Here is a 25,121-nt window from a genome sequence, read left to right as displayed (position 1 = left end):
ATTTGTGACCAAGTTTGCCGTTTGCCTTAAATTGTTGGTCAGGAAAATGTACAGTCTAAATATAGTACTATTCATCATCCAAGCCAACCAGATGTCATAGATAAACAGTGTAGGGCGTTCTGAGATAAACAACATATTTTCAACATATTCTAAGTAAAAAAACGGTTGTGGGTTTCAGCATGTAAGACTACCATGTCTTCCATGACAGGTAACCTGAGGTTGCCTGAGCTGCAGGGTCCTGTTTTACAGGACCCATCTCGAACACAGGCGTTCATGTCATATTTGATGAAGTTGTCATGATAATGCTAACATTCACAGCTGACCTCTTCTGTTTGGTTTCTTGAAATATTTACACCAAACAGTTATTAGAAAGAAACTGGGTTGTAGTCATTTTGGTGTTTGGGAGACCTGTATATGGAACTTGACCACCACTGCACATTATTGCAGATTAGTGTTTTTAATGACACTGGCCTGTTGGAAATATGTGCAAATGTTTTTTAAAGAAATGACACAGATTTAAAAGTGGTTTACCACATAACATACTGTAGCAGGAGTGTTGTTCATGCAATACTGTACACTTGGCAAAGGACTATACAGAACATATATAGGAGTGTTACGTTAAGTAACACTCCTACTGAGAACCACTTAGGATGTAAGATGAGTTCATGTTGATTGTGCTGTAAGGACAGGCCACTTACACAGTGGCTACTCTTCTGAGAAAGACTGAATACCACCTGATCACATACCCACACGTCGTTACTAAACAATTATTTTAACTAATTCCATGCTAGACAAATAGAAATTAGGTAAACATTTTAATTGTGTCTGAATGTAAAACACACATCATAACAGCCAATCTATTATTCTGGAATATGCTGAGTAGATGAATAATTATAACCCGAATTTGCCATGATTAATTTCTTCATCAGAAAGCCTACTGCATGCTACAAATCCACAAACTGCAAGTTTATCCAACACGTACAGTATGCCACACACATATTCCTTTTCAGGTAAAGAGGTACAGAATGCAAGGCACCAGATGCCCAGTATGAATGTAGTGTTTGCTTCCAAGGATATCCCAGATGCCATATCATTCAGACCCATTATACTATTATGGTCTGGTCAATGTCCAAACCAGATAGGATCATATCCCTTTGGGTTAGGAACAGGAGCACAGGCCCTGTCTTATGTATTGATGCTCTTTCCCCTTTCTTTCCAGAGATTATATTTACAACATGCTGCCGTAAGCACCTTCCTTGAGAGATTATATGAATTAAAGTCTTATTCTAGGCTCTGCCCAGGAGCTGCATGTCCCCTTGATTTCAAATAAGGACAGTGATGTCAAGGTGGTGCTGAGGTGAATAGACCTTGACTCCGTTGCAGCCGCTGGACAACAGGAGAAATCCCTGCAGCTAATAACCCAGGGTAAACACAGCAGGGCATGATGGGAAAAGAACCGGCTCCCACGTTGGGTCAGCATGCCTGCTGTGAGGCACCGATTAGCATGTATCTCTCTCTCAAGTCTCCTGTGCCCATACATTCAAAAGCATTTGCCTTTACACTAATACTAGGCTGTCAAATCATTGAGGAAGTGGGTAGTGCAAATTCAGAAAAAAAGCTGTCCAAAACAAATAATGTTAGGGAAAAACATATTTAGTTATGTATTTTTGGTGACTTCACATGCCACAGACAGCATTTTTATAGGGACCAAATTATTTTATTTTATGTATTTAAAAAGTGTTTTATAATAGTAATATACCATGTGAAATATACACATACCACAGTAATAGATATTGTGGCTATTCCACAAAATCATCTTCCTTGTGTTTTTTTTTCATGTAATTGAAATTGACATGACTTAACAATAAAGCAGTTATTCTTACATTTACAATTTAAATGTTGTGTCGTGAAACTGAGGGAACGTTTTTGTTGTTGTATAAACTCTTGAAATGTCCAAACACAAAAAACACCATTGTCTTCATAGGAATTCTTTGATATTTTATCTTCTTTTGTTGAAAAATGTTTTCACACAGAAATATTATTTCCCTCATTTTTTTTCTACAACCTTGGATGTGAATCATGACCATATCAAGTCAAGTACAGCCTTATATGACTTGTTCTTCATTATCAAAATGGGAGGGGACTTTAGATGGTATTGCATTTAAAACTAAATACACGCATTATAGGCACCTAACTTGTACATGTCTAAAACTGGTCTTCTAACCCTCTTTCTATCTTCAACAATATGCCTTGTCCCCTCCCATTGTGACAACTAAGTCCAGCCATGTTGTTACACCACAGTTAAGCACCTTCTGACTTTTGCAAGAAAATAAAAGTACTACTGAACAGATTCCCCCCTTTACATTTTCACCCAGTTATTGTACAAAAAAAATCAATATACGGAACAGTACATCAAGAGAAATAACAAAAGCTAAAACATAACACTGACAAAGGCATCAGAATGTGAAGTCAATGTGAGAGGGCGCATAGTTGGGTTCAGTTTACCAGAGGCAGTAATTTGGATTCAAACCCATATCATAATACGTAGTTCATTCCACATTTTATTATCAATCCAAAACTTTTTTTCCTGTCCCTCAGTAAGTTTTACTCCCATTAGGTTTACTCCTGAACAGTGAGGATGAAATAGAAAAATATGTTTCGAAATGAAATGATAATGACTGAACAAACCAACATGGTTCTGTGTACACAACGATGTATTGTTACTTCCTTCCTAAGTGTACTTTCAATGGGCACATGTTTTGTTTCATGAGAAATGTCCTTCTCTCCAAATCTGAAAATATTGTAAACTACTGTAGGCACAAATACAAACCAAAAATACAGTAGTGGATTGTTGAAGGTTTTTATCATACCTGGTTGGAATTTGTAAATGTGTCCTTTCATGAAGCTTCATTGAGGGTGCTATTTGCAAAAATACCAAGGAATAGTCTTTAAGTTTGTAAACCTTGCCCAACTCGTTCTCGAGATTCAAGCAAACACTCATAAAAGAACAAGTCTTCAAGTGCTTTTGTACCTTATCTGATCCCTTAGGTGTGTCACACAGAGTGAGCAATCCTAGCCAGATGATTTCAAAATATTCATTGAGAGGACAAAAATCAAGAGAATACCATGTTTCCGAAAGTTGGATTCTTACTATGAGGGATTGGCTATAGGATGTGCTTCATATGGATATTGATACTGGATGCTTTCTAAAACAATCATGAGTATTTATGGAGGTGGTATATCCTAATTTGATTTTATATGTGTGACCTCATATATAATTTATAACCTGAGGTAGAGAAAGCGGACTGTCTTGAAGGTATGGACTCTAAGAGCGTCATTGTTACAATAAATGTACCTGGTAATCAATTAGAACTGTACTGAAAATGGGTTATTAGAATGTACTAATGACAATATGAATTGTGTCAGTTATAATCTCTAGGAGAGGACTGGAGTAAACACTTTTTTTTGTTATCATCATCAAAAACAAGAACATAGTCAATAGCTCTGTCTCTATAAGTGAAACCAGCAGTGTTGATGCAATACCCTAACAATAAATAGTAAAAATCATACAAAAGCCAGATGAAAAATAAAAAAATGACAACTAATTACTTTATAAATCTGCTCTCTCATTCCATGCTACTGCAGCAGTAGTCCCATTTCATGCAGAGAGTCCAAATGCATTGTGATGCACATCCACTGTGCCACAGTCAGGGTAAATCCTCTTGGCATAGAATCCTATATATGAAGACAGGGTAAATCCACTTTGAATTGCTTGCCTTTATTTTCCAGTTTCTCTGAGATACTCCCACTTTCCCTGTAGATTTGGGTGATAGTCCATACAGGCTGCCTCTGCAAAGTTCATAGGGTTTTGGGTTTATTATACCTTAATGTTTCAAATACATCAACCTGCTTTGAGCTCTTGGCCAACCCTGGCATTGTTGATCACATCTTACCAACCATCAACCTGAGTGCGTCTTTTTTCTCTCTCTGTAGAATCACATGGACAGAAGGACAATAGTATTCACATGGATGACGTTCATGCAGCACTGCAGTGTGGATGCCCGCAGAGGTATCCTTCCCAGTCATGGCCAGATTCCTCAGGTCTATTTGCCAATATAAGCTCCCGCCCTTTCCGACCTGGTATGTGAAACAGCCTTCCTCAAACCGTGCTCTCCATGACCCACTCCGAGCTCTCGAACGCGGGCTTCTGGCCCTCCCCGTCCTCGCTGTCGTCATACTGCAGGAGCATCCCGTTGACCGAGAGGCTCCTCTTAGTCCAGATGCTGCTGATCCTGCGCGGGTAGCTGAGGCACTGCGTGGCGCTGACGTGGCCAACGTCGAACGAGCGGCTCCTCTTGGGCTGCTTCCCCTCCTGGGGGAGGCCCAGGAGACGGCCGAGCATAGTGGTGGACTCTGCCCTTCCCAGCAAGGGTTCCTTATCGGACTGCGGTGCAATGGCCACTGCCACTATCGCAGTGGAGGTGGTGGAGGAGCACAAGGTCCCCTGGTGGTCCCTCGTCGGCCCTTGCAGTTCCAAAGCAGTGAAAGCCCCCAGTAAATGGTCCAAGTCGGGCCTGGTTTTAATGCCTTTCCCCCCAATGTGCCGTCTCCACTTCCTGCTGGGGAGCGTATTGCTCTCGCCACCTCGTAGACTGTAGCGATCGCCATCGCCCTGGGAGCCATGGCCGCCCATCGAGTCGGAGGAGGACGAGGAAGAGGAGAGGCTGCTTTGAAGCGAGCCGCACTTAAACTCCACCACCTCATTCCTCATCACGACCACGGTGGGTTTGACTTGGGGCGGTGCACCATTGAGCCTGTTCAAACCACCATTGGTTTGTGAGTATGTGTTGCTAACAGTGGGGAGCTTACTGGACTGGATGCCACTGGTAACCTTATACCTGACCATGAGAATGATGATGAAGACCAGCAGGGTTGCTACAATGATGCCTCCGATCACCAGGATCATTGTGCCACCCAGGAACTGGCTGTGGATCGACTGGCACTGTGGATAGTCATCGCGGGTGATGAACTGTACACAGCCTACAATGTTGGTGGCAGTAAGGGTGGTGGCAGTGTCATCCCAGATTGCCAAGACGCATAAGTCGTACTGCATCCCTGGAACAAGGTTGCTGACTAAGAAAGCTTTGCTGGCCATTGGGATCATTCTGTGAAAAGACAAGAGGGGGAGAAAACAGTCTAGTGTTAATAATTGGTCCTTCCCGATAGGGAGTTAGATATGAGAGTAAAGCACTTTTGTGTGGTAAATACCAATGGCTCATTCTTTTTACCAGGGCAGATCAAAGCAAGAGTCAAAATGAAGCATGCTGAGTAGCTATTTAAATGCACAGAGCAATTTAGAAAAATGACTTCGCAAGCCATAAAATTAGATATTTTAATATGCATGGAACAATAGTTTGGTGTAGTGAGCAACAGTGGGTTTGATTATGTTTTGATTACATTTGATTCATTGTCAGATTTGTTCCCATTATTTTTTTATTTAAATACAATGCTTTATAAAACCTTGAACAACATAGTTCAGAAAACAAGACTGAATTCAAAATTAGTTTTTGGTGAGTTAAAGATTACTTCCCCAAAACATTTTATGAAATACACTGAATGACACCAAAAATCTATGCTTGTTTTATTCTCTCCACAGTGTAATCGCTGTATTTTGTCAACACAGTGTTGTATTCCAACACATATCTTTGACAATGGATCACACAGTCAGATTTAATTTGCAAGCTCTGTTGAAAATATATTAAGCCTTACTGATATTCAAATGTGCTTGACAATTTCAACATATTTCCTCCTCTTAATTAAATCTCAAAGGTTATCCAGAGATTGTAATGACATAGTAAAGGCATTCTTCATTCACTATGACCTTGTGTCGTGCCAAGCAAGCGCCAAGAGCAACAGTGTAATGTGGTAATCTGAGATGCAACGCTCTTGCTTAATAAGATATTACAATTACAGTTAGCGATTAATCGTTTAACAATTTCATTTTTCAATTATACAACAGTTAGTTCCTGACAGGATGAGTGCAGGAGGGTGGAGAGAGAGAGGCAGGATCGCCCAAAAAAAAAGCTGCGCAGCTCTGGGGATCCAGGAAGCTTGGGGGACTCTGGAGTTGGGAATAGTCTCCAGGCCACCTTGTCAGCCATTTTTCAGTAACAAAGAGGAATTATAAGCAACTGTCCTGATGTCTACTCTCTCAAAAACGAGTATTCAGATTGCAAATCAGTGTAAAAACTCTCTATATAATTATAAGCAATGTTTTGAGTGGGCAATGAACACCAATTCTAAGCAATATCATTGTATGTAAGTTCTGACCAATTCTCAAAACATCTACTGCCCCCTATATGCATTTGTAACTACAACAATCACGCATTGCATCACATCCTCTCTTACAGTAAACCCCCTTAAATTAAGTGAGTAACATTGGTGTAGTGATCACAGGTAAGAGTTAAAGGTGGAAGGTCAAAGAAATCTACAAAGGTATGCCCAAGCAAAAACCCAGATGTAAACTAAATGACAATGCAGAGTAGTACATCTGACTCACTACTTTACAGTATATATGCGTTGGTGTGGTAACAGAACAGAAATCCTTAATCTTGCAAGAAACATGCTTTCCAGACAAAGCCAAGCTGGACCGCAGTATTTCCACTGGACAGTGAGAGCACATGCAAAGTTTTTATTGATTTGGCAACGGTGGCCAAATTCAATATCACTTCCACAACTAATTCAGTGAGGAAAAACTGCATCCTGTGGATATGTTATCTCACAAATGAATACAATTTAAAAGCCTCAGTATAAATTGGCATGATGCCTTAGGACATATGCTACCCATTTAATACACCAAGTCTGCCAGCACTGTGGGCTTTGTATGGTGTAAGTCTATGGCAAAATCTCTCTAATTACCACCAGCATCAGACATTTTGATAGACTGTTCATCCTGCCTTACTGTTGAATCCAGGCAACCTTGTGTGTCATAGACTGTGACAAATGGTATAATAACCGTCATCCTTCTTCAGGCTTTGTCCTCCTTATATTAGGGAGCCACAAATCATTACAGTCTAAACCAAATAAACGTCTAATAATGGAAACTCAAAAGCGAACTTGCTCTATTGCCCTACTGTTTGAGAAATAAGCCTAGGTTTTGAGTGAAAAAAGGGTTAGTCTAAAAGCACTACTATCCGTCTTCAAAGTATGGTTATTTAAAATCGAATGCTTATTTAAAATTGGAATTCAAAAAACGATCTATAGACTCAATACCTCTTCACTGCTGACTTACATATAAATAGCTTTTAATTCTGTAGTGCAGAGACTTCCAACCCTCGTTGAAGCCTGAGATTTTTACCAAGCAACACTGCAATGCACTCTATTATTCATTCTTAATTGCCTTTTCCATAACCAGGGAGATGCTGTGATGCCTTGTGACATCGATACGAAGACTGACGAGCACTCCATCTCCCCCACATGGCTCTGATTGATTTTTAATCACGCGCCTCCTCGAGAAAGCGGTGTACTTTGAATGGTCTCTGGAAGATCTATGGAAATGGTGTAATCCAGAGAGCACAGTACTATACTGTACATCACCCAGACATCCCAAAGAAGAAACCTTGATAGACAATCCCAGTCATATTCAGACCGGTGAACTCTTTACGTGAAATGCCTTTCGATGAACACACATATGAAATCTGTAGTCAAATTAAATGCTGGAATAATCCATATCAACACAGGACAACATACAATTAAAACTCTAAAAGCAACAGCATTATTCACAAAGACAGTTGGGCCTTGCTACATGAAGCCATCTGATTTTGAGATGATCAGTTAATGAATGTCTCAGGCTGGCAGTTTTTAACAAAACATTCATTAAATGGAGCTCTTAATAATGCACAACATTATTCATTTATCATATCTGGGTAATTACTTTAGTTAATGCTAATTAATAAGCAGTAAGCTGCCCAACTGATATGCATGATAAAGGTGTATGAATCCAGCCTAATAGGTAAAAAATGTATAATAATATGGCACTAAACTGCATGATGCCATGATGGTCTGAATACAGAGATGTAAACACATGGATAACATATCATTAATACACTGCAAGTGGAAATGAGACATTCCCAGCCACATATAGCAATATTGTTAGATTGCCTCTTGGGTCTGATACAGCTGTTTAAAAAAATTGCATTGCATGTGCCTGGCGAGAAAATCAGATAAACATACCTTATTATTGCATTCTTAGGGATGATGAGTTCTATTCAGTGGGTTGAACAAAGTAATATTTTACACCAGCACTGTGTCCGCAATATAATACTGAGCTTTGTGGACTAATAACCATATGCCGACTTTCAAGAGAGCTTTATTCAATGACTCCCAACCCCAGACCTGTGTGGTGTAAATCGCAGAGGGCTCTGGCACCATGGTCATTAAATGGTAAAATATTGCTGAGGGGGTTCATTGGTATTCAATTTCAAGTGTTTTGGAAGGTTTATGGCTGACACCGAACTTACTGTAACTGCATTCCACAACAGTTCCATAGCCTCTTTACCCTATTCCAACAAAATTTGGATGCAGCAGATACTGCCATTAACATACTTAAGGCAGTAAATCTCAAGTGCAATCTCTCAGCATATTTAACCACATCAAGCAGAGGTGGCAGGGAAATATATGGGGAGTGTTTCCAGGACTCTCAGTTTCAAGTCATCAATATGTCCTCCGCAACAAGTAACAGAGGAGATGACAGATATTGCAGGTGACTGTTTACATTTTTCTGCAGAAAGTTGATTTTGTGTCATGGGACAAAGTAAAATGCACAGTTTTAAGGTTTGGAATGATGAAAGCGCTTGTAAAAAAAATGCCATTCTATAATAATTACTTGACTATGAGAAAAGGTTCATTGACATAATGCCAATTTGACTTTCAAGAGTTTGACCTTTTCCTGAAAATGTGTAAAAACTAATTAGAGATATTGTTTGATGACAATTATGTGTTTTGGAAGGAACTTTAGAAAGCCCATTGTGCATATATTTACAATGAATAAGACTGGAAACACACAAAACTAATGACTGAAACAATTGTTGTCGTCAGGATTGCAAATGAATGAATTAAAAAGGTTTGGATTTGTTATGTGGCTGGTTAAACACTGATTAAAAAGGTTCACTGGTAGAGTTTCAATTGTGAGTATCAGCATTCCTGATTGTTAATTACAGGCATTTTCAGTGCAATCTGGAATAATTTGTTTTGTGCTTCTTTTCAAAACAAAAACAAAATGGCCAAGAGCTTAAGCCTTTAAGAAGTAAAATAGTCAAAAACTAAAATGCACTTGATTGGAAAAGGTCACGTGTCAGGTACGCATATCGGAACAAATTGGTCACAAGCCATATTTAACAGATTTTAAAATCTAAATAGTTCTAAAGCCTAAACTGACAAGTCTACAGGGCATTGGAATACACATATGCAGTCATCATTACCTGTAAATCAGCACTTCATCCTCAGAGCAGTTGTACTGAAGCTGGTACATTTTCACCTTGGGTGCTGCTTTGCTAACAGTCCACTTGATCAGAGCAGAGACAGAGGTTACCTCTGATACGGAAACCACCTTCTCTGGCTGAGGCTTAGGCTCCCCCTTACTGATCTTGGTAGAGCTTGTGATGTCAGAGAGCCGAGACTTGGGCTGTGCAGTGCGGTTCGTGCCATTACTGAGGTGGGGAAGTTGAATAATCGAGAGTTCAATGGAGGCCGTGGATTCCCCAGCGGCATTGGCTGCGATACAAGTGAAGGTGCCATAATCTTTCGATGTGGTGATGGTAATATCCAGAGTACCATTCTCATAAACTGTCGCACGTGACGAATTGCTAATCAAGCGGTCATCGGGAGCCACCCAGTGAATGATGGGCATCGGGTCACCCACCGCCTTGCATCGCAGGCTAGCCGTTTGGCCTTCCAGGACCAACAGCTTGTGGGTGTGTTGCGTGATCAGTGGCGGCTCACAGAGGAACTCTTCCTCTCGGACGTACCAGAAGTAGCGGCCCTTGAGGCTCGGCGGGGAAGCACAAGTCTCCATGTCATCCTCTCGGTCTAGCCTTCGGAGCCAGAGCACCTCACAATTGCAGTGTAAAGGATTTCCACCGAAGCTTAGAGAGAGCTGGGGGGCGTACGGAGTGCTGAGCACAATGTTGTTCTGGGAACGGGCAAAGATGGGGTCAGGCGGGAGCTTCTGAAGCCTGTTGGACGTGAGATCCAAGCGGGCTAATTTATCCAGATCGGTGAAAGTCCCTTCTGCGATGTAAGAGATGAGGTTGTGATCCAAACTCATCTGATGGAGGTTGACCATCTTGCGGATCGCCTCCCAAGGCAAACCTCGCAGGTTATTGTAGGACAAGTCCAGGTCTTCGAGCGTCAGCATCAAGTCCTCAAAGGCCGACTTGGAGATGTGACTGAGCTGGTTGTTGTTGAGAATGAGGTGCTGAAGGTTGACGAGCCCACGCAGGTCATCTGGTCCAAGTTCAGTCAAACGGTTGCTGTCCATGTGCAAAGACCGGAGGGTCTCCAAGTCGATGAAGGAGAAAGGCTGGATGGCACTGATGGTGTTCCGGGACAAGGTTAGGTCCACCAGACCCGTCATGTTGGCAAAGTCCTGTGGAGTGATCTTCAGGATGAAGTTGCCACCCAAACGGAGCTCCACGGTACGTCTGTCAATGTCCAGAGGGACAAAGAGCAGGCCTTTGGAGGGGCACAGGGTGCCCAGAGATTCAGACAGGTTTTGGCAGACACAATACTTCGGGCATGCATGGACCATCATTACCACTGTTCCCAGAACTAGGAGGCTGAGGAGCACTTTGTCCATGGTAAATCATACGTAGGGACCTGGCAGAAACAAAAGGAAAATGGGCACGATTAAAAAGCAGTCCTGCTTATGGGCCTTGTAATAAAGAATTATTAGAAATGTTGTTTGTGTAATATGCATGCCCAGTTGAATATAATCATAGATTCTTAAAAATACATATAATATGCAAATTGCACAGATGCTACGTAGTTACGGATAAATGGAAAATATTATAGTATGCAAAAATACAAAATGTTTATTATTTTATATAAGAAGTAATACAAGTGGAATGCTAGCTGGTCATCCCAAGCTAGATTTGCACAATAATCACAACAAGACACATGAAGACACAAAAATCCTCCCTCTCCCTTTATGCCTCTCATCTCTCTCTCATTATATCACCTCGCCATTTCACACATTCAGTCTGTGAGGATGCTACTGTAGGAAATATGTTCCAAAGCCACAGGTGGCTGCCTGCAATGTCTTGGCTGCAGACGCCTGCACACTCGTGTGAATATCTAAAAAGCCTGGACTCCCTGTTGGCCCAGAGAAATGGATAGCAACACTCCGTCGACAGCTTTTTAATTCCCTTGTACATTTGTGTCATTAATTCCAAATAGTCTCGAAAGTTAAAAAAAATACATTTTAATCAGTTTTCTTTTCTCACAGTGCCATTAATTGCCACAAAGCCCAAAAATCCTATACTGAGGTGAATATTTGTTTTACATTTAGAGAGTAGATTAATGCTATCCTTTGCGTCCCACATTGAATATGCTTCTCGCAACGAAACCTCTCTTTATCTGCTACTTTCATGCAATACCCCTTCACGTGTAAACTGTGCTTTTAATAACTCATAATTATGAGAGACCTCATTTGTGACATCTTCAACTCCTTGCCAGTAACAGTTTGCAATTACATTGTGTAATGTTGTCGCATTTTGGACTCTTGTGTCACATGGAGATAATTGGAGAGAGACAGCGACAGCAATGAACATTTGAATCATGGGGACTGCACACTTTACCAAGGGGATAAAACCATGGGAAAAAAGGAGGCAGTTGGAAATGCATGGGAAGGAGACCCTGCCAAGTCCTAATTCTATTGGCAAAAGATTACGGATATGAGAGTGTCTATGATTTGTCTAAACCAAAGGAAGGCAGCGAAGCTGGCAAGGCATTGCAGGGAAGAGTGTTTTCATCTGAAGCCCCATGTAATCAAAATCCACTGTTTCAAAACAAATACATTTAGGTCTCAATAAGAGCTCTGTCTTTTTTTTTTTTTTTTTTTTTTTTCACAGATACAGAGGAACAGAAAAGTAAACACACACACACAGACTGACAAAAAATAATACAAAACTAAAAACGTAACAACCATGAACATGCTGGATTGCATTGATTCCACAAAGTGATCCTGGGACATATACAGTTTTCAACCCTCATCCTGTCATTGACCTTTAAAAAGAGTCCATTTCACCCATTTCTCTTCACATTGTTCTGCCTGTACTCTTAATCTATGTGTTAGATGTTCCATCACATACATCTCATTCACAATTTTCAGCCATTCATCTCGAGTTGGGGGACCTGGTTTATACCATCTTTTTGGTACACACACAGCACTACTACTGTGACAGCACAGTACTACTACTGTGAGAGCACAGCACCAACACTGTGACAGCACACAGCACTACTACTGTGACAGCACAGCACTACTACTGTGAGAGCACAGCACCAATACTGTGACAGCACACAGCACTACTACTGTGACAGCACACAGAACTATTACTGTAACAGCACAGCACTACTACTGTGAGAGCACAGCACCAATACTGTGAGAGCACAGCACTACTACTGTGAGAGCACAGCACTACTACTGTGACAGCACACAGCACTACTACTGTGACAGCACACAACACTACTACTGTCACTGCACATAGCACTACTACTGTGACAGCACACAGCACTACTACTGTGACAGCACACAGCACTACTACTGTCACTGCACACAGCACTACTACTGTGACAGCACACAGCACTACTACTGTGACAGCACAGCACTATGACTGTGACTGCACACAGCACTACTACTGTGACAGCACTAGTACTGTGACAGCACACATCACTAGTACTGTGACAGCACACAGCACTAGTACTGTGACAGCACACAGCACTAGTACTGTGACAGCACACAGCACTAGTACTGTGACAGCACATAGGTGTCAATCAGATTTCCTGAACCCTTTTCAGGCTCTCAAAATGTGCAATTCATCCTGAAAAATATTAGTGGGATAGCTGCCACTTTACTATTTGGTTATTCAGAGACCCTCTCTGAATAACCTATAGTTCACCCATCCAAGGCTTCCTGGTGTGGGCTGTCAAATTTGATATTGGGCACAGATTCCAGAAGGACTTATTTTGATGCAAGCAATCTTCCCCTGAAATGGTGCATAAGGTGAAAAAAAAACTTTACTTTGACAAGGAGCAATTGCATCTGGCAGGGATGTCAGATAAGAGATAAAAATGAGGGAATGACTAGACTGACTAACTTACCATAAAGACATAATAATAACAATGCTAACAAATAATAACATAACTCATATGTGCTGCAACCCAAGTAACCATTGAGATCAATTTTTTTCAGGTTTGTTGAACTCTTTTGTGTTGATTTGATCAGAGGACACCTGCTGGTAGATAGTTTCACACTAGAGCTCTGCATATAGCACATTTTTTTTCTGAAAGTAAATTCAAGAAATGTAAAGCATTTCTTTACGTTTTGACATGAGCATGTACTAGGGGGCTAAATGTGCAAAATTTGACACAATCTGCTTGTACACATGCCCAAAAAATCAAACATTACTGTAGAATGACAGCAACAACAACACTACATTGTAGGTGGTTGCGTAAACCTTGGTTCAACTAAGTCAGGGCCTGCAACTAGATCCTGAAGATATCTATAAAATTATATTCAGGTCTGCTGCAGCAGTGTAAAATTACACCTCAGATACCCTAATAAAATGTCATAAAAGACAGACAGCCAATTTACAGTGGTATACTGTAAAAGCAAGCGATCAATGGTGCTAACTTAGAGGGTATTAATAAACTGCAGACTGTGCACTTTATCTAGCACCAGCAGAGGTGGACACTTCCTGCTAACCCATTGATTGCTGTCGGGCAATCTGAATCCTGTTAACTATGATGGAAAATATGCCCACAGCAAGCTTACAACTTAAAGTCTAATGATGAAGCCAATGATTGCAGGAAGAACATCTATTACAGAAGAGGGAAGTCAATGTGAAGTTTGAAGGAGATGCAAATGTGAAAAGTCCACAATCTTTTTACCAGTGAAGATGAAGGCAAAGGTTTGGTCTCTCTGGCTAGCTATGTGCAAAAGTGGACACCTGGCAAAAGTGTCCTTCATCTGCCGAGAAGAGGAGACAGCAGGAGGGAGAGAAAACTAGGGAGAGAAAAGGGAGAAGATGACCTTTCAGGATGGAGGGAGGGAGGGGGTACAATCATAGAGCATTGTGAGCCAGGATGAAGCTGGGGACCCTGGTATTCAATCCATTTACCCTGTAGCCATACTGAGCCAGGGCTTCCAATACCAACCCCTAAATGGACATTAAGAGCAAAGAGGCTATTGGAACTGACCAGGGGACAGAGCCAGACATGAAACCTTGATTGAAACCTGAGCAAATGGATGAATTCAATGTGAAGGGAAAGTAGTCTTAAATACAAAGTCAACTTTTTTTCCTTATTCTTATTCCCCCCCCTCCCCCCCTTAGACATGCCTCATCTTTAAAAAGATAACAGGCTCTGAAAAGTGAGTGGGTCGTGCTTTTTTGCTCTTACGTCAGTCTGTGGAGGACTGACCTATGGACTTATGAGGAGAAGCTAATGTTTGTGGAGTGGTTAGATGTTATACCAAAGAAGGATTATTGTACAGGTCAAACCATTTATGTTTTGAGGCAATAAACTAATGATTGCAATCTATGCCAAACATCCTACACCTAAATATATGTTTTTTAGCTTCATAGGCACTTTCAATAAGATACATAGGATTATGTACCATAAACTAGAAGTATCTTTAATAGGTAAATAAGGAAAATATTGTGAAACTTAGGTTTAATGATGAAAAGGTAGAGAGTACAGAGATTAGAGTGGGGATGTGGTACAGTCAGAGGTACAGGAGTTTTTTCAGAGAGAGAGAGGGTAACCTTCAACAAGCATCTGAGCGCAGGTGTATTGCCATCTGTTAGGCAGAGCTTCATATCAGGTAGTCCTTGAGGGAGTGAACAGCAAGATTGTCCTGACAGTTCCTCCCCTCCCCTGGCACATCCGAATCAATCAAAGACAAATGCACTGATATGCAAACACACAGCTCCGCTGTAGTACAGTACCCTGATTTGCCATTTAAGGCAGTTCCACCCTCATCTTTTAATCCATCTTCTTTCAAATATCTTCTCCCCTACTCATCTTCTGCTGGCTCTTTTTACAATCTTATTGGGTAAAGGAGCAATCGTTGACATCAATATTATTCATTCTGGTATCATATGTGGGTTATGAAAACAGGTGAGGAATAGGCAATAGGAATATAAACATATTTGTACACAGATTATTGCTTGATAAGAAAAAAATCTCAAAAAGGATTTGAGGGTTTAAAAAAATTATATCTAGAAATGTTCTACAAAGTTACATTGAGATCTTTGGACTAAAATCCTTACCTCTATCTTGAATTCAACTACAGCAAATGACAGAGCAAATATTTATCCGCTGCATTACTTAATACTGTTGTATTACTTTTGTTAGCCAATGTAGAGAAGTAGGAGCTTAGGTGCCCGCCAGATGATAGCGATGCTAATGATAGCCGACTTCACGCACATTAGTTTGCAGCCCTAGGCTCACCAGACCCTCGAGTTGGATCGAAATATATTATGTCGAGTGCAAATAATGTTCATACATTAAATACCTGTTCTTGTTACCGCTAACAGTAATGTATTTGTTTTGTTATACTACATTCAAATGGTAATTTGGTTATTATTTCTCTGCAGAGAAACCACACAACCAAATGCCCCCATACACCTATACACATGCATAACTACAAGAGAAGTAAACAGAAAATCCATATCTCTCAGCGCTTTATTCCTGCATACTCTGGAGACGGTTGAATCCCAGACAACAAGACTGAACAGTTATGGGTCAGGAGGGAAAAGCTCAACCATTTGACCTTCGCCTTTCCATACTTAAATGCATCTTTTTAAGAGGAAGTATGTAGTAATACAGCAATATCCAGCTGTATAATCTATGATTTGCTTTTCTTTTCCCCTCCTCCACCAGAAATGTAAATTTATAAATACACAACTACAGTCATTATTAGTAATGATGGAACTATTGGAAGACTGTCTAAGATGCAAACCTATTAAACAGCAGACTACATGCAATGAATGGTGAATGTTTTTTTTCCTCTTTCCTAGCTTTGAAGAATACCCGCAGACCAAAAAGATATGCTGTGGTCCTCAGCAGCCTAGCGTCTCTCACTTCCTGGAGTTTTAGGCTCTTCAATCTCAACCCCCCACAACAGACGGCCATCACCGTGGCGATATTGTACTATTGTATCGACAACGCTACGACAATGCACTGCAGGTGCTGTAGGACTTGACGCCTTAGAGCGGCGAGACGCTGGAAGCATATGCCGCTGATGTGCGCTTCGACACAGCGTGGGCACCCCAGCTTAGCTCTCCCATCTCTTGAGGAGCTTGCATTAAGCGCCTTCATCCAGCGGCATGACCGGATCATGCTGCCTCCACAACCCCGGCCTCACACCTTGAGTTATGTTTTAGTAGTAACTTTCTGACATTATATTATTCAGGGTATTTACTGAAAACATGTACATCACTTGATTAATTGACTTGACCACTCTTTGCTGCTGGACGGGTTATTGGATTGTATGCCGCCTCTGTAATAATTAACACTTTTCTGGAGGGGAGATTCAGCAGCACACGTGAGATGATTTGCTTGTGAATTTACACTACTGGGGACAGGAGTTAAAAACCGAACAGGTCCTGTTCCCCCATTGTCTTACTATTAACCTTTCAGGCTTATGTTGTGTCTATGTTTTGTGTTGCCTAGAGACTGTTGTGTTTGAGGAGGTTGTTTGTTTTGTCTTTAATGTCCCCAGATGCAATTTGCATCCTCCACCCCATTACCTCTGATCCATTCCCCCTGTTGAGTATAACTATCTTTTTTATGTAAACGTCTGTAAAATGCATGTAAAAGTCTGGATGTCAATTTGTAGATTGAATGAGAAGTTAAAGTTTGAGGTTTATTTGCCATTTGTGACATGTACAAATGTGTACAGGTCCATTTGAATTATTGGTCCTGCTCCTATTGACTGTTTCCTAGAGATATAACTGACTTTCTAAATAATATATCTAAATCTTAATTTCTACATTGTAAAAATGTATTTCAGGCAGGTAATGTGAGTTAGGGTTAAGCCTGCCCAACTCACATAGTGAGTTAGGGTTAAGCCTGCCCATTTTAAGGACTGTTGTATAATTCATATTGCAGATGCTGACAGCCTAAGCCCCTAGAATTAGAGACAAGCTGATTTGCATTTGAGCCGGGATAGGTTTGTGCACATGCACAAGATGGCTAACTGATTTATTTTAAGAACAAGGGGAGGAAAGATGAGACATACTTAACATGACCATGCTGCACATAATTAGTAAGTAATATGATTTTTTTATGAACAAGGCAAACAATAGGTGTGACTGTATTATAAGAGCTATGCGATATTGATGAGTCATGTGTGCTATGTTCTACTTCCTGTTATAAGTATAAATGTAATATTACCACGTACATTATGCAATTTCTATGTAACATTAGAGAAGTTGCACGTTTCTCACAGAGTATTCAAGTTGGAGAGATTGTAGCTATTCCCCTTTGTTTCCTAAAACTGAACTCATGAAAAACAAACATTCAAATAAACTTACATGCTGTTAAAAAATGCCAAAACATCCCAGAATGTTTTCACCATAGAGGTCTATGTGTTCTCCATACAGTAAGCATGTTTGCTTGCCCTAAATGGAAACTTGACAACTTATTTTGAAATTCATGTTGATTTCGACCATTGTATGTATTTCAATAACCTGTCACCTGTATGTATTTTATGTATTTATGCATTTGTTGATATTGGTTACTGTTAGGATGATTTCAATTGGTTTCCGTAAAGATGAACGACAAGTTAAAGGGCTGATTTGGTTTATTAGAGCTTGGATCATCTAACCACTCAAGGCAGAGTGGGTTACAGACGGCCTTATATACAATGCAGTAGATACATTCAAATATAGTTTCCACATAATATTTCCTTACAGGGCACAACATGTGGTCAGCATGTTTGTATTACTGAAAGGTTATACTTGCCAGTATTGTAAGTCATTGAAGCCTTTTCCATCAACCTTTTAACCTAAGCAATTACATGCACTTCAACGCATAACGTGTCACAGGATTTTACGGCCCTTACATCTCATGTGGCTCAACTTATATTGCACTTCGTAGGTACAAAACATAATACTATTAGCCAACCTTTTGACCTAAGTAAAAAGGAATTAATAAAAACCGGACATTTCCCAGTCTTACTCTACGATCTCGTACCTAGGTCTTACTATGTTTCCCAAGTTTCCTCTTTGTTCATTTATCGTATACCATACAAATACAGTATTTAGTGATTTTATTAACGGTTTACTAGTTCACTAATGGTTTGGTATAACTTAAGTTTCCATTGGCCTTCTTTAGGAATCATCGTCTTCCCGCTTGTAAATTTTTCAAATTTGTTCCATGACAGCCTCCCCCTCAGGGATGTCCTCCCATGCAAACGCTGGATCACGTCACTAGGCTTTTCTGCCCAAACCTGAAAACTTATGAAGGATGTCATATTGTGAATGAAGACACTCAGTGCTTGCTTGTATCTAGATGTCCCCAAAATCATGCACACATTAAAATATTTAGATTCAATCAGATGGACGTCATATAGATTCTGACAACAGTAGTGACAGATGCCCATCCCTCCCTCCCTCCCTCCCTCCCTCCCTTTCATAATTTTTGCCCTAAAAAGGTATTGCTTTAAATTTATGGAGACAAGTGCAAGAACCCCCAAATATAGAGTGCAAATATTATAAACAGCCTGCATTCCCTTGAGCACAGCCATTCAGGAACATCCCTGCCAGTGACTACACATGACACAGACAGGGGTGGAGAAATCGACAATTACCCCGAAAGCCCCTCCACAGTTGGTGGTGAAGTGCAGCCCGTGCAAGATCACACAGCCACTGAGCACAGTTACCCCTCCATCACCCCATCTCTAGCTGTGACACAAAGGCCAATATGTGACCCTTGATGCCTCTCCCACGTGGCACCCAACGTGGGCATGATTACCAGTAATTAGGCCCGTCTGGCAGGCTTTCGTGTCGGTGCCATACACTGAGTGACATTGGGAATTAAGTGCTACATAAGTAATGGTCCCTGAGTCAAACGTGTTGGCCGGTTGAGTAATGGTAATAGAAAACATTTTAAGGATTCCAGAAATTAAATATATAGGAATTATGTGGTGCTTTCATTTAAGTCAGGTTTAAGTCAGATTAATGTCAGGATGCTCAACATGACTCCTAGAGAAGTCTTGAGAGGTTCTCTGCTAGAAAGCTAACAATTTATTAAAGACAAACAGGGAATATATTCTTTTATGATGATGAATACAATATAAGGCTTGTTTTCGCTCTGGTTCAATCTAGAAGCTTCCATCCATTCATTGCCTGAAGCATTATTTTGCTCAGCTCAAATGGCCAATGGCTGTGCTGTGATAAGGTACTGTGCATTTTTTCTTCCTTTTTCAAAAGGTTGCCACCATTGAGCCATCTGCATCCCCAACCATGTAATCTATAAAAGTGTGACCGACCACTCTCTTCAAATGACAACAACCCCCAGAGGACATACTGTAAAAGTCTCAATCCGGCCAAAGCCTATTGTCAGAAGCTACCTTCTTTTTCCTGTGTTTCTTACCAAGGTCTTTCTGTTACAGGGGGAAAAAAACAACACTGCCCAGCGGTGTCCCCGACGCCCTCACACAAACGACAGGCTCGGAGAAGTGTCGGATCCCTCTCTTATCTGAGCCTGCCAGACACCGGCCCACCATGCCATCCCACACAGAGCCTAAAGGTGCACCTCGACATGAAGGCATCTTAAATCGGCGATCGAAAGAGGAAGACAGAGAGAGAGAGAAAGACTGAGAAAAAGAAATGTAGCAAGGGAGAAAAAGAGAAGGAGAGAGGAAGATGGAAAGAGAGAGAACAGGAGGAAAAAAGAAGAGCTTCCTAGCCTGAGAACATTCTGAGGGGGGGAAAAGTGGAGCACTAAGCGGAGGAGGGCTGATCTTGAGCAATAGGAGGCCTCAAAAGTGGATCTGCACCACAACACCAAATTTCTCTTTCTGCAGGCTCATGAGGCTATAAAACAAATGGGGAAAAGAGAGAATAAGTTGTTGGGTTTATGTATGACTATTGCACTGACTGTTCCTCGCCAGTGTGATGACAAGCTAAGATGTACCGGTAGATCAGTTGCAGGCAACAAGCTCAATCCATCAACTTTGTTAAAAGCTCCACTACACAGCAAGCCTGTTGGCAGAAGTACTCAGAAAGACTGCAAAAGGCTGGAGGCTGTCTTCCTTGTAGGCGTGTACTTCATCTATTTTACATGAGGGACTAAAAGCCTTTCACCTGTGTAAGATACCATGTATACTAGTCCAAAATTCTATTTTGACAAGTCACTGAACCTTCGGATGTCGACACCCACAAAATTCAGTTTTGTCTTTCACTCTCAATCTGCCATGCGTCACCACCAGCTCACCAAGATACTTGTGCATGTCTACATGCGCACCCACATAAACCCTTGCCAGCTGCTCGCCGCTTAGACTTCAGGCTCCGAGCTGCCAACAAAAGTTGATTACCAATACCAGTGGCCCCCTCACAAACATCATGAGGGGACAGAATTTCAGTGGCGAGGTGACAGAAAGCCATACAGAGTATAAAACAACTCAGAGATAATAAGAAATAGACACAGCAAGGAGGAGAGAAACTGAGAGGTAGCTGAAGAGAGAAGATGGAGTGAGAGTAGTAAAGAGACACTGCTGAAGCATACGCGCGACACCACGAGCAAAACACTTGAGCACAACACTTCAACGGGGCTAGATTGAAAACAAGGCACAGGCTCCCAGTTGAAGCTCTACAAAAACCCTCCCTTGTCCACAGTAATTGAGACAATGCTCAGTAAACAATGACTATGGCATATAAAGTGGCAGACGTTCTTCACCCATTTGTGAGCTGCGAGTACTTGTACAGACACGTGTTTTATGGTTCAACCTTCCCATGTGGAGGACTGTTATGTAATTCATACTGCAGGTGTTGAGAGCCTAAGCTTCCAGAATGAGGGACAAGCTGATTTGCATATGTTTGGGGTAGGCTGGTGCACATTCACAAGATAGCTGACTGAAAATATTTGCAATTAAATGTATTTGAGAGCAGGAGAAGGACAGTCTTAATATGACCATGCTGCATATGAACATGAATGGATAGGATTTTTTTGTCAGCAAGGCAAACCTCTTACATTACAAAAATTAATTGTAATGTAACGCTCTTACAGGAAATGGATGTTGCCACGATCCACTTTTTAACCCATTTCAGAGAGCTATTTTTCTTAGTAAGTTTACAACGTTGTCCATCTGGCCTGTCCAATCTGTTTATGTGTTGCATTATCAAACACTTTCAAATATCTTATGTTTTTTACTATACTCACATAGTTACTATACTCACATGAAAAATGTGAGTGTAGAAAAACTACAGCAGATGTAATGTAATTGTAATGTAACGCTCTTACAGGAAATGGATGTTGCCACGATCCACTTTTTAACCCATTTCAGAGAGCTATTTTTCTTAGTAAGTTTACAACGTTGTCCATCTGGCCTGTCCAATCTGTTTATGTGTTGCATTATCAAACACTTTCAAATATCTTATGTTTTTTACTATACTCACATACTTACTATACTCACATGAAAAATGTGAGTGTAGAAAAACTACAGCAGATAATCAAGAATCAGAGCAGTATTTTGGTGGTTAGAGCCAATGCATGGTCAATATTTTACCATGTACAATGCAACAGTAAACTTTTAACAACAGTATTACATAGTACATTACGGTACAGTGTAACAAGAAACAGCATAATATCTTATGAATGCAATCATACTCAATTTTGTAGGTGCAGTCTCTTTACAAGACCTTAAATACAACTTGCAGAAAGGGATTAGCAGCTACGACGAGAAATAATGTAATACTAAGTATTGCTTTGGGTGCCCTTGGGTCAAGCAATAAGTAATTCGTTCAAGCGATGAATCTTCAGACCTTGGCAGAAGGACGGTAGTGATAGACATGCGTACTAATACGTGAGCGAGGCAAAAGATGACAGGCTTTGTAAGGTTGTTCAGTTTCTATGACAGGTGACTGGTGGGTCAATAGTGTCCATTGATTAAAACTTCCCACACAACCAGCGTGGAGTTACACAGGATTGTAACATTTCACAACATGTGCAAATATAACATAGAGACTGACTGAACTGCTATCTTGGCTTTGATACCTTCACAGAGTTTAGAGATACACAACCCTTAAGTTGTGTATTTTTCAACTTAAGGGTTGTGTCAGTGAGTTTAACAATCAAAGTACTCTAACACACAGATTGTATTAAATTCATAAGAGGTCAAAAAGCTCTACTGTTCGAATGATGAAATCAAATGCAATGGAGGAGTTCTAGGACATTTAAACTGACACATGCCTGTGACAGGTTTACCTGTCACTTCTAGCAAACATAAATCTAGAGAGAAATGTGAAAAATGTGTTTACATGTAAAAAGTTAACAGTATCAAGCTGAAGCAAGGCTTAGGAGAAAAACAAATTTACACTTGGAGGACAAATTCAAAACAGCAGTGTGGAATAAGATAGCTAGACTTTGTTTTGGTGAGGTGGAGAACTTCGGCTTTTGACTTTTTGGCTTTACATGCACTAGCAAGTATCTGCAGCTTTTCCGGTGTAATGTCTCATTTGGTGAACAAAAGAACATTCCCCCAAAGAAAACACACTGAAGCAGTTGCAGCATTTTTACAGCATTAGTTCTGCTCCAGTGGTTTTGTCACACTGAATTGGGGGAGGATATAAAACTTACGCCGCTTTAGCAAAGATCAATGTGCTCTCTCCAAACGCATTTTTCATTGTGTGCAACCTGGAAACACATCAGAGGTGGCCTACTTTCTTGCTCTTTCTTGAAGCTTGTTTAGCTGCTTTTAAAGGAGGTAGATTGTTATTTCCAAAAGTTATTAATTGCCTCTTGAAATTAAAGAATGTTATTTGGAACAATGTTAAGGTGGTGTAATGAATAACTAAACTGAGTTCAGATAATGAGAAAGGTCTTTATTCCCAAAATGTTACCTTGCAGTATTTCCTACCACAAGATTTGATGAGACTCGAGTGGATTAGGCATGAAAAAATAATAGATTCTCAAAGGTATAAAGAATGCATAAACAATACATAAACTGAACATGACATACAAGATGAACTTACACAATGACAAGAACTTTATAGTATCTTAAACATTTTAATCTTTTGCTGATTAGTCCTACCCCCATCGTTGTCATCAAAACCATATTTTACATCAGAGTACTGTTATAGCCTACTGACATAATGGTTAAGCATTTTGACTATCTTGTTTCTGAACAATGACACAAGGAATCACTTTGATGACACTGATTTACTGACATACATGTCTATCTTTGAGAGATGAACTTGCAGGTAATCCATTGTATGGTGTTTGTATTAATTGTTTTGACACCGACAATGGACTGTGTAGGTTCAATTCAGTTCAGTTTTCTTGTTGCATGCCCACTCACAAGATCCACAATTGCTTACTGTAGTGCAGCTCAGCTCAATGCTGTTCTGTTTATTTCTAAGGGGCAGCTACATGTCTGAATCTATGTTCATTGTTCCAGATCCATGAATGATTTCTGGCAAGTTTACCAACAGCAAGACAATGAAAGTGGATACTTTATAGATCAGTACATTTTGTTACGTTAACATAACTCGCATCACTTTGGAATGCCATATGTACCAATACATGTAATTTAGTGTGTTTTTGTTGTAACCAGGCATTACAGAAAAGGTAAAAAAGGGATGTTTTAGTAAATAATGTACATTATTACATGAAGATAAGTAGGCTAAGTAGCCTACATAATCAATCCATCATAAATATTTACTCTGGAAAATTACAGAAATGTTGGAATCCAACTGATGTTTGTTCCCTAGTAAATCCTCCTTATCTATTAAGACCTCATGGACAAAAATTGTTCTGCAGTACTGAGATCTAACTAGACTTACAGAAAACTGTAAATACATCTCTCCGAAAAAAAAAAAAGCTGTGGTTGTATGAGACGTTGCTTATTTCTTCCCTGTGTGGTAATTTAAACCTACTGTGGACCGGAAAAACTGGCTCCAAGTCAGATGCAGGTAATTGGATGACCTTTTGGTATGTAATAAGACACACAATAGGCATGTTTGGACTGCAGAGCTGAAAAGAAAGTATGAGGCTTAAATGGGAAATGGACATGAGGCTAGAAAAATAAAATCACCTCGGGAAAGAAATGAAGACGAATGTCTTCACAGTTACTGAGGTGAAAGCTATTGATTATTGTGTCTCCTTATCTTTGCGAATGCAGGCTCTTTCCTGCCGATGTAGTCATTGCCTTACCACAATCATCCCACAGTCCTACAAGAGAACGGGTGGGGTAGTAGTTTTTGCTTTTAGCAGATCAACACGATACGTCATCGAAAAAGGTTTCACTCCATGACAATGGATGCAAATTAGCTACAATATTCAAGATCCATTCATCCATTCAAGATGATTCAATATGTGTGGTTCTTGTAGTGTTGAAGAGGTGGCCTACTAGACCAGTGTGTCCTGTCTTCCCCCTCACATTTAAACTTGAATGTATTTTCTATCTTGTGGAAGTAAACACCAAACATTGAGATTGCACCCTGTGTGCCACAGTAAACATAGCTTCAGAGAACCATGACTTACTTCTCATTGCTTGAAAAGTAAAATATTAACTTTCTCCCTGAACAATTTGTGAAAGAATCCTATATTTGCTTGCAAGAGAGTTTGCTGAAGATCTGTATAAAAAAATAAAAACTGTTTGCTGTTCCACCAGCTCC

The 25,121-nt window shown here is 40.4% G+C and overlaps 1 protein-coding gene across 1 annotated transcript in view; it reads right to left on the bottom strand.

Moving 5' to 3' along the window:
* Positions 1-938: 938 nt before the first annotated feature.
* The window catches only part of LOC134027138 (leucine-rich repeat and fibronectin type-III domain-containing protein 2-like), a 68,701-nt gene continuing 44,518 nt past the window's right edge, over positions 939-25,121 (bottom strand). The window contains exons 3-4 of the mRNA XM_062470307.1: positions 9,480-10,875; positions 939-5,165 (exon numbers count right to left, since the gene is read on the bottom strand). Of these exons, the coding sequence (XP_062326291.1) occupies positions 4,160-5,165; positions 9,480-10,855 (2,382 nt within the window). The 5' untranslated portion in view covers positions 10,856-10,875 and the 3' untranslated portion in view covers positions 939-4,159. The remainder of the gene's footprint in view (positions 5,166-9,479; positions 10,876-25,121) is intronic.

This window comes from Osmerus eperlanus, chromosome 9 (assembly GCF_963692335.1).
Source record: "Osmerus eperlanus chromosome 9, fOsmEpe2.1, whole genome shotgun sequence".
NCBI lineage: Eukaryota > Metazoa > Chordata > Actinopteri > Osmeriformes > Osmeridae > Osmerus > Osmerus eperlanus.
Note: the sequence above shows the minus strand (reverse complement) of the source record. Positions and strands in the feature narration are given on the sequence as shown.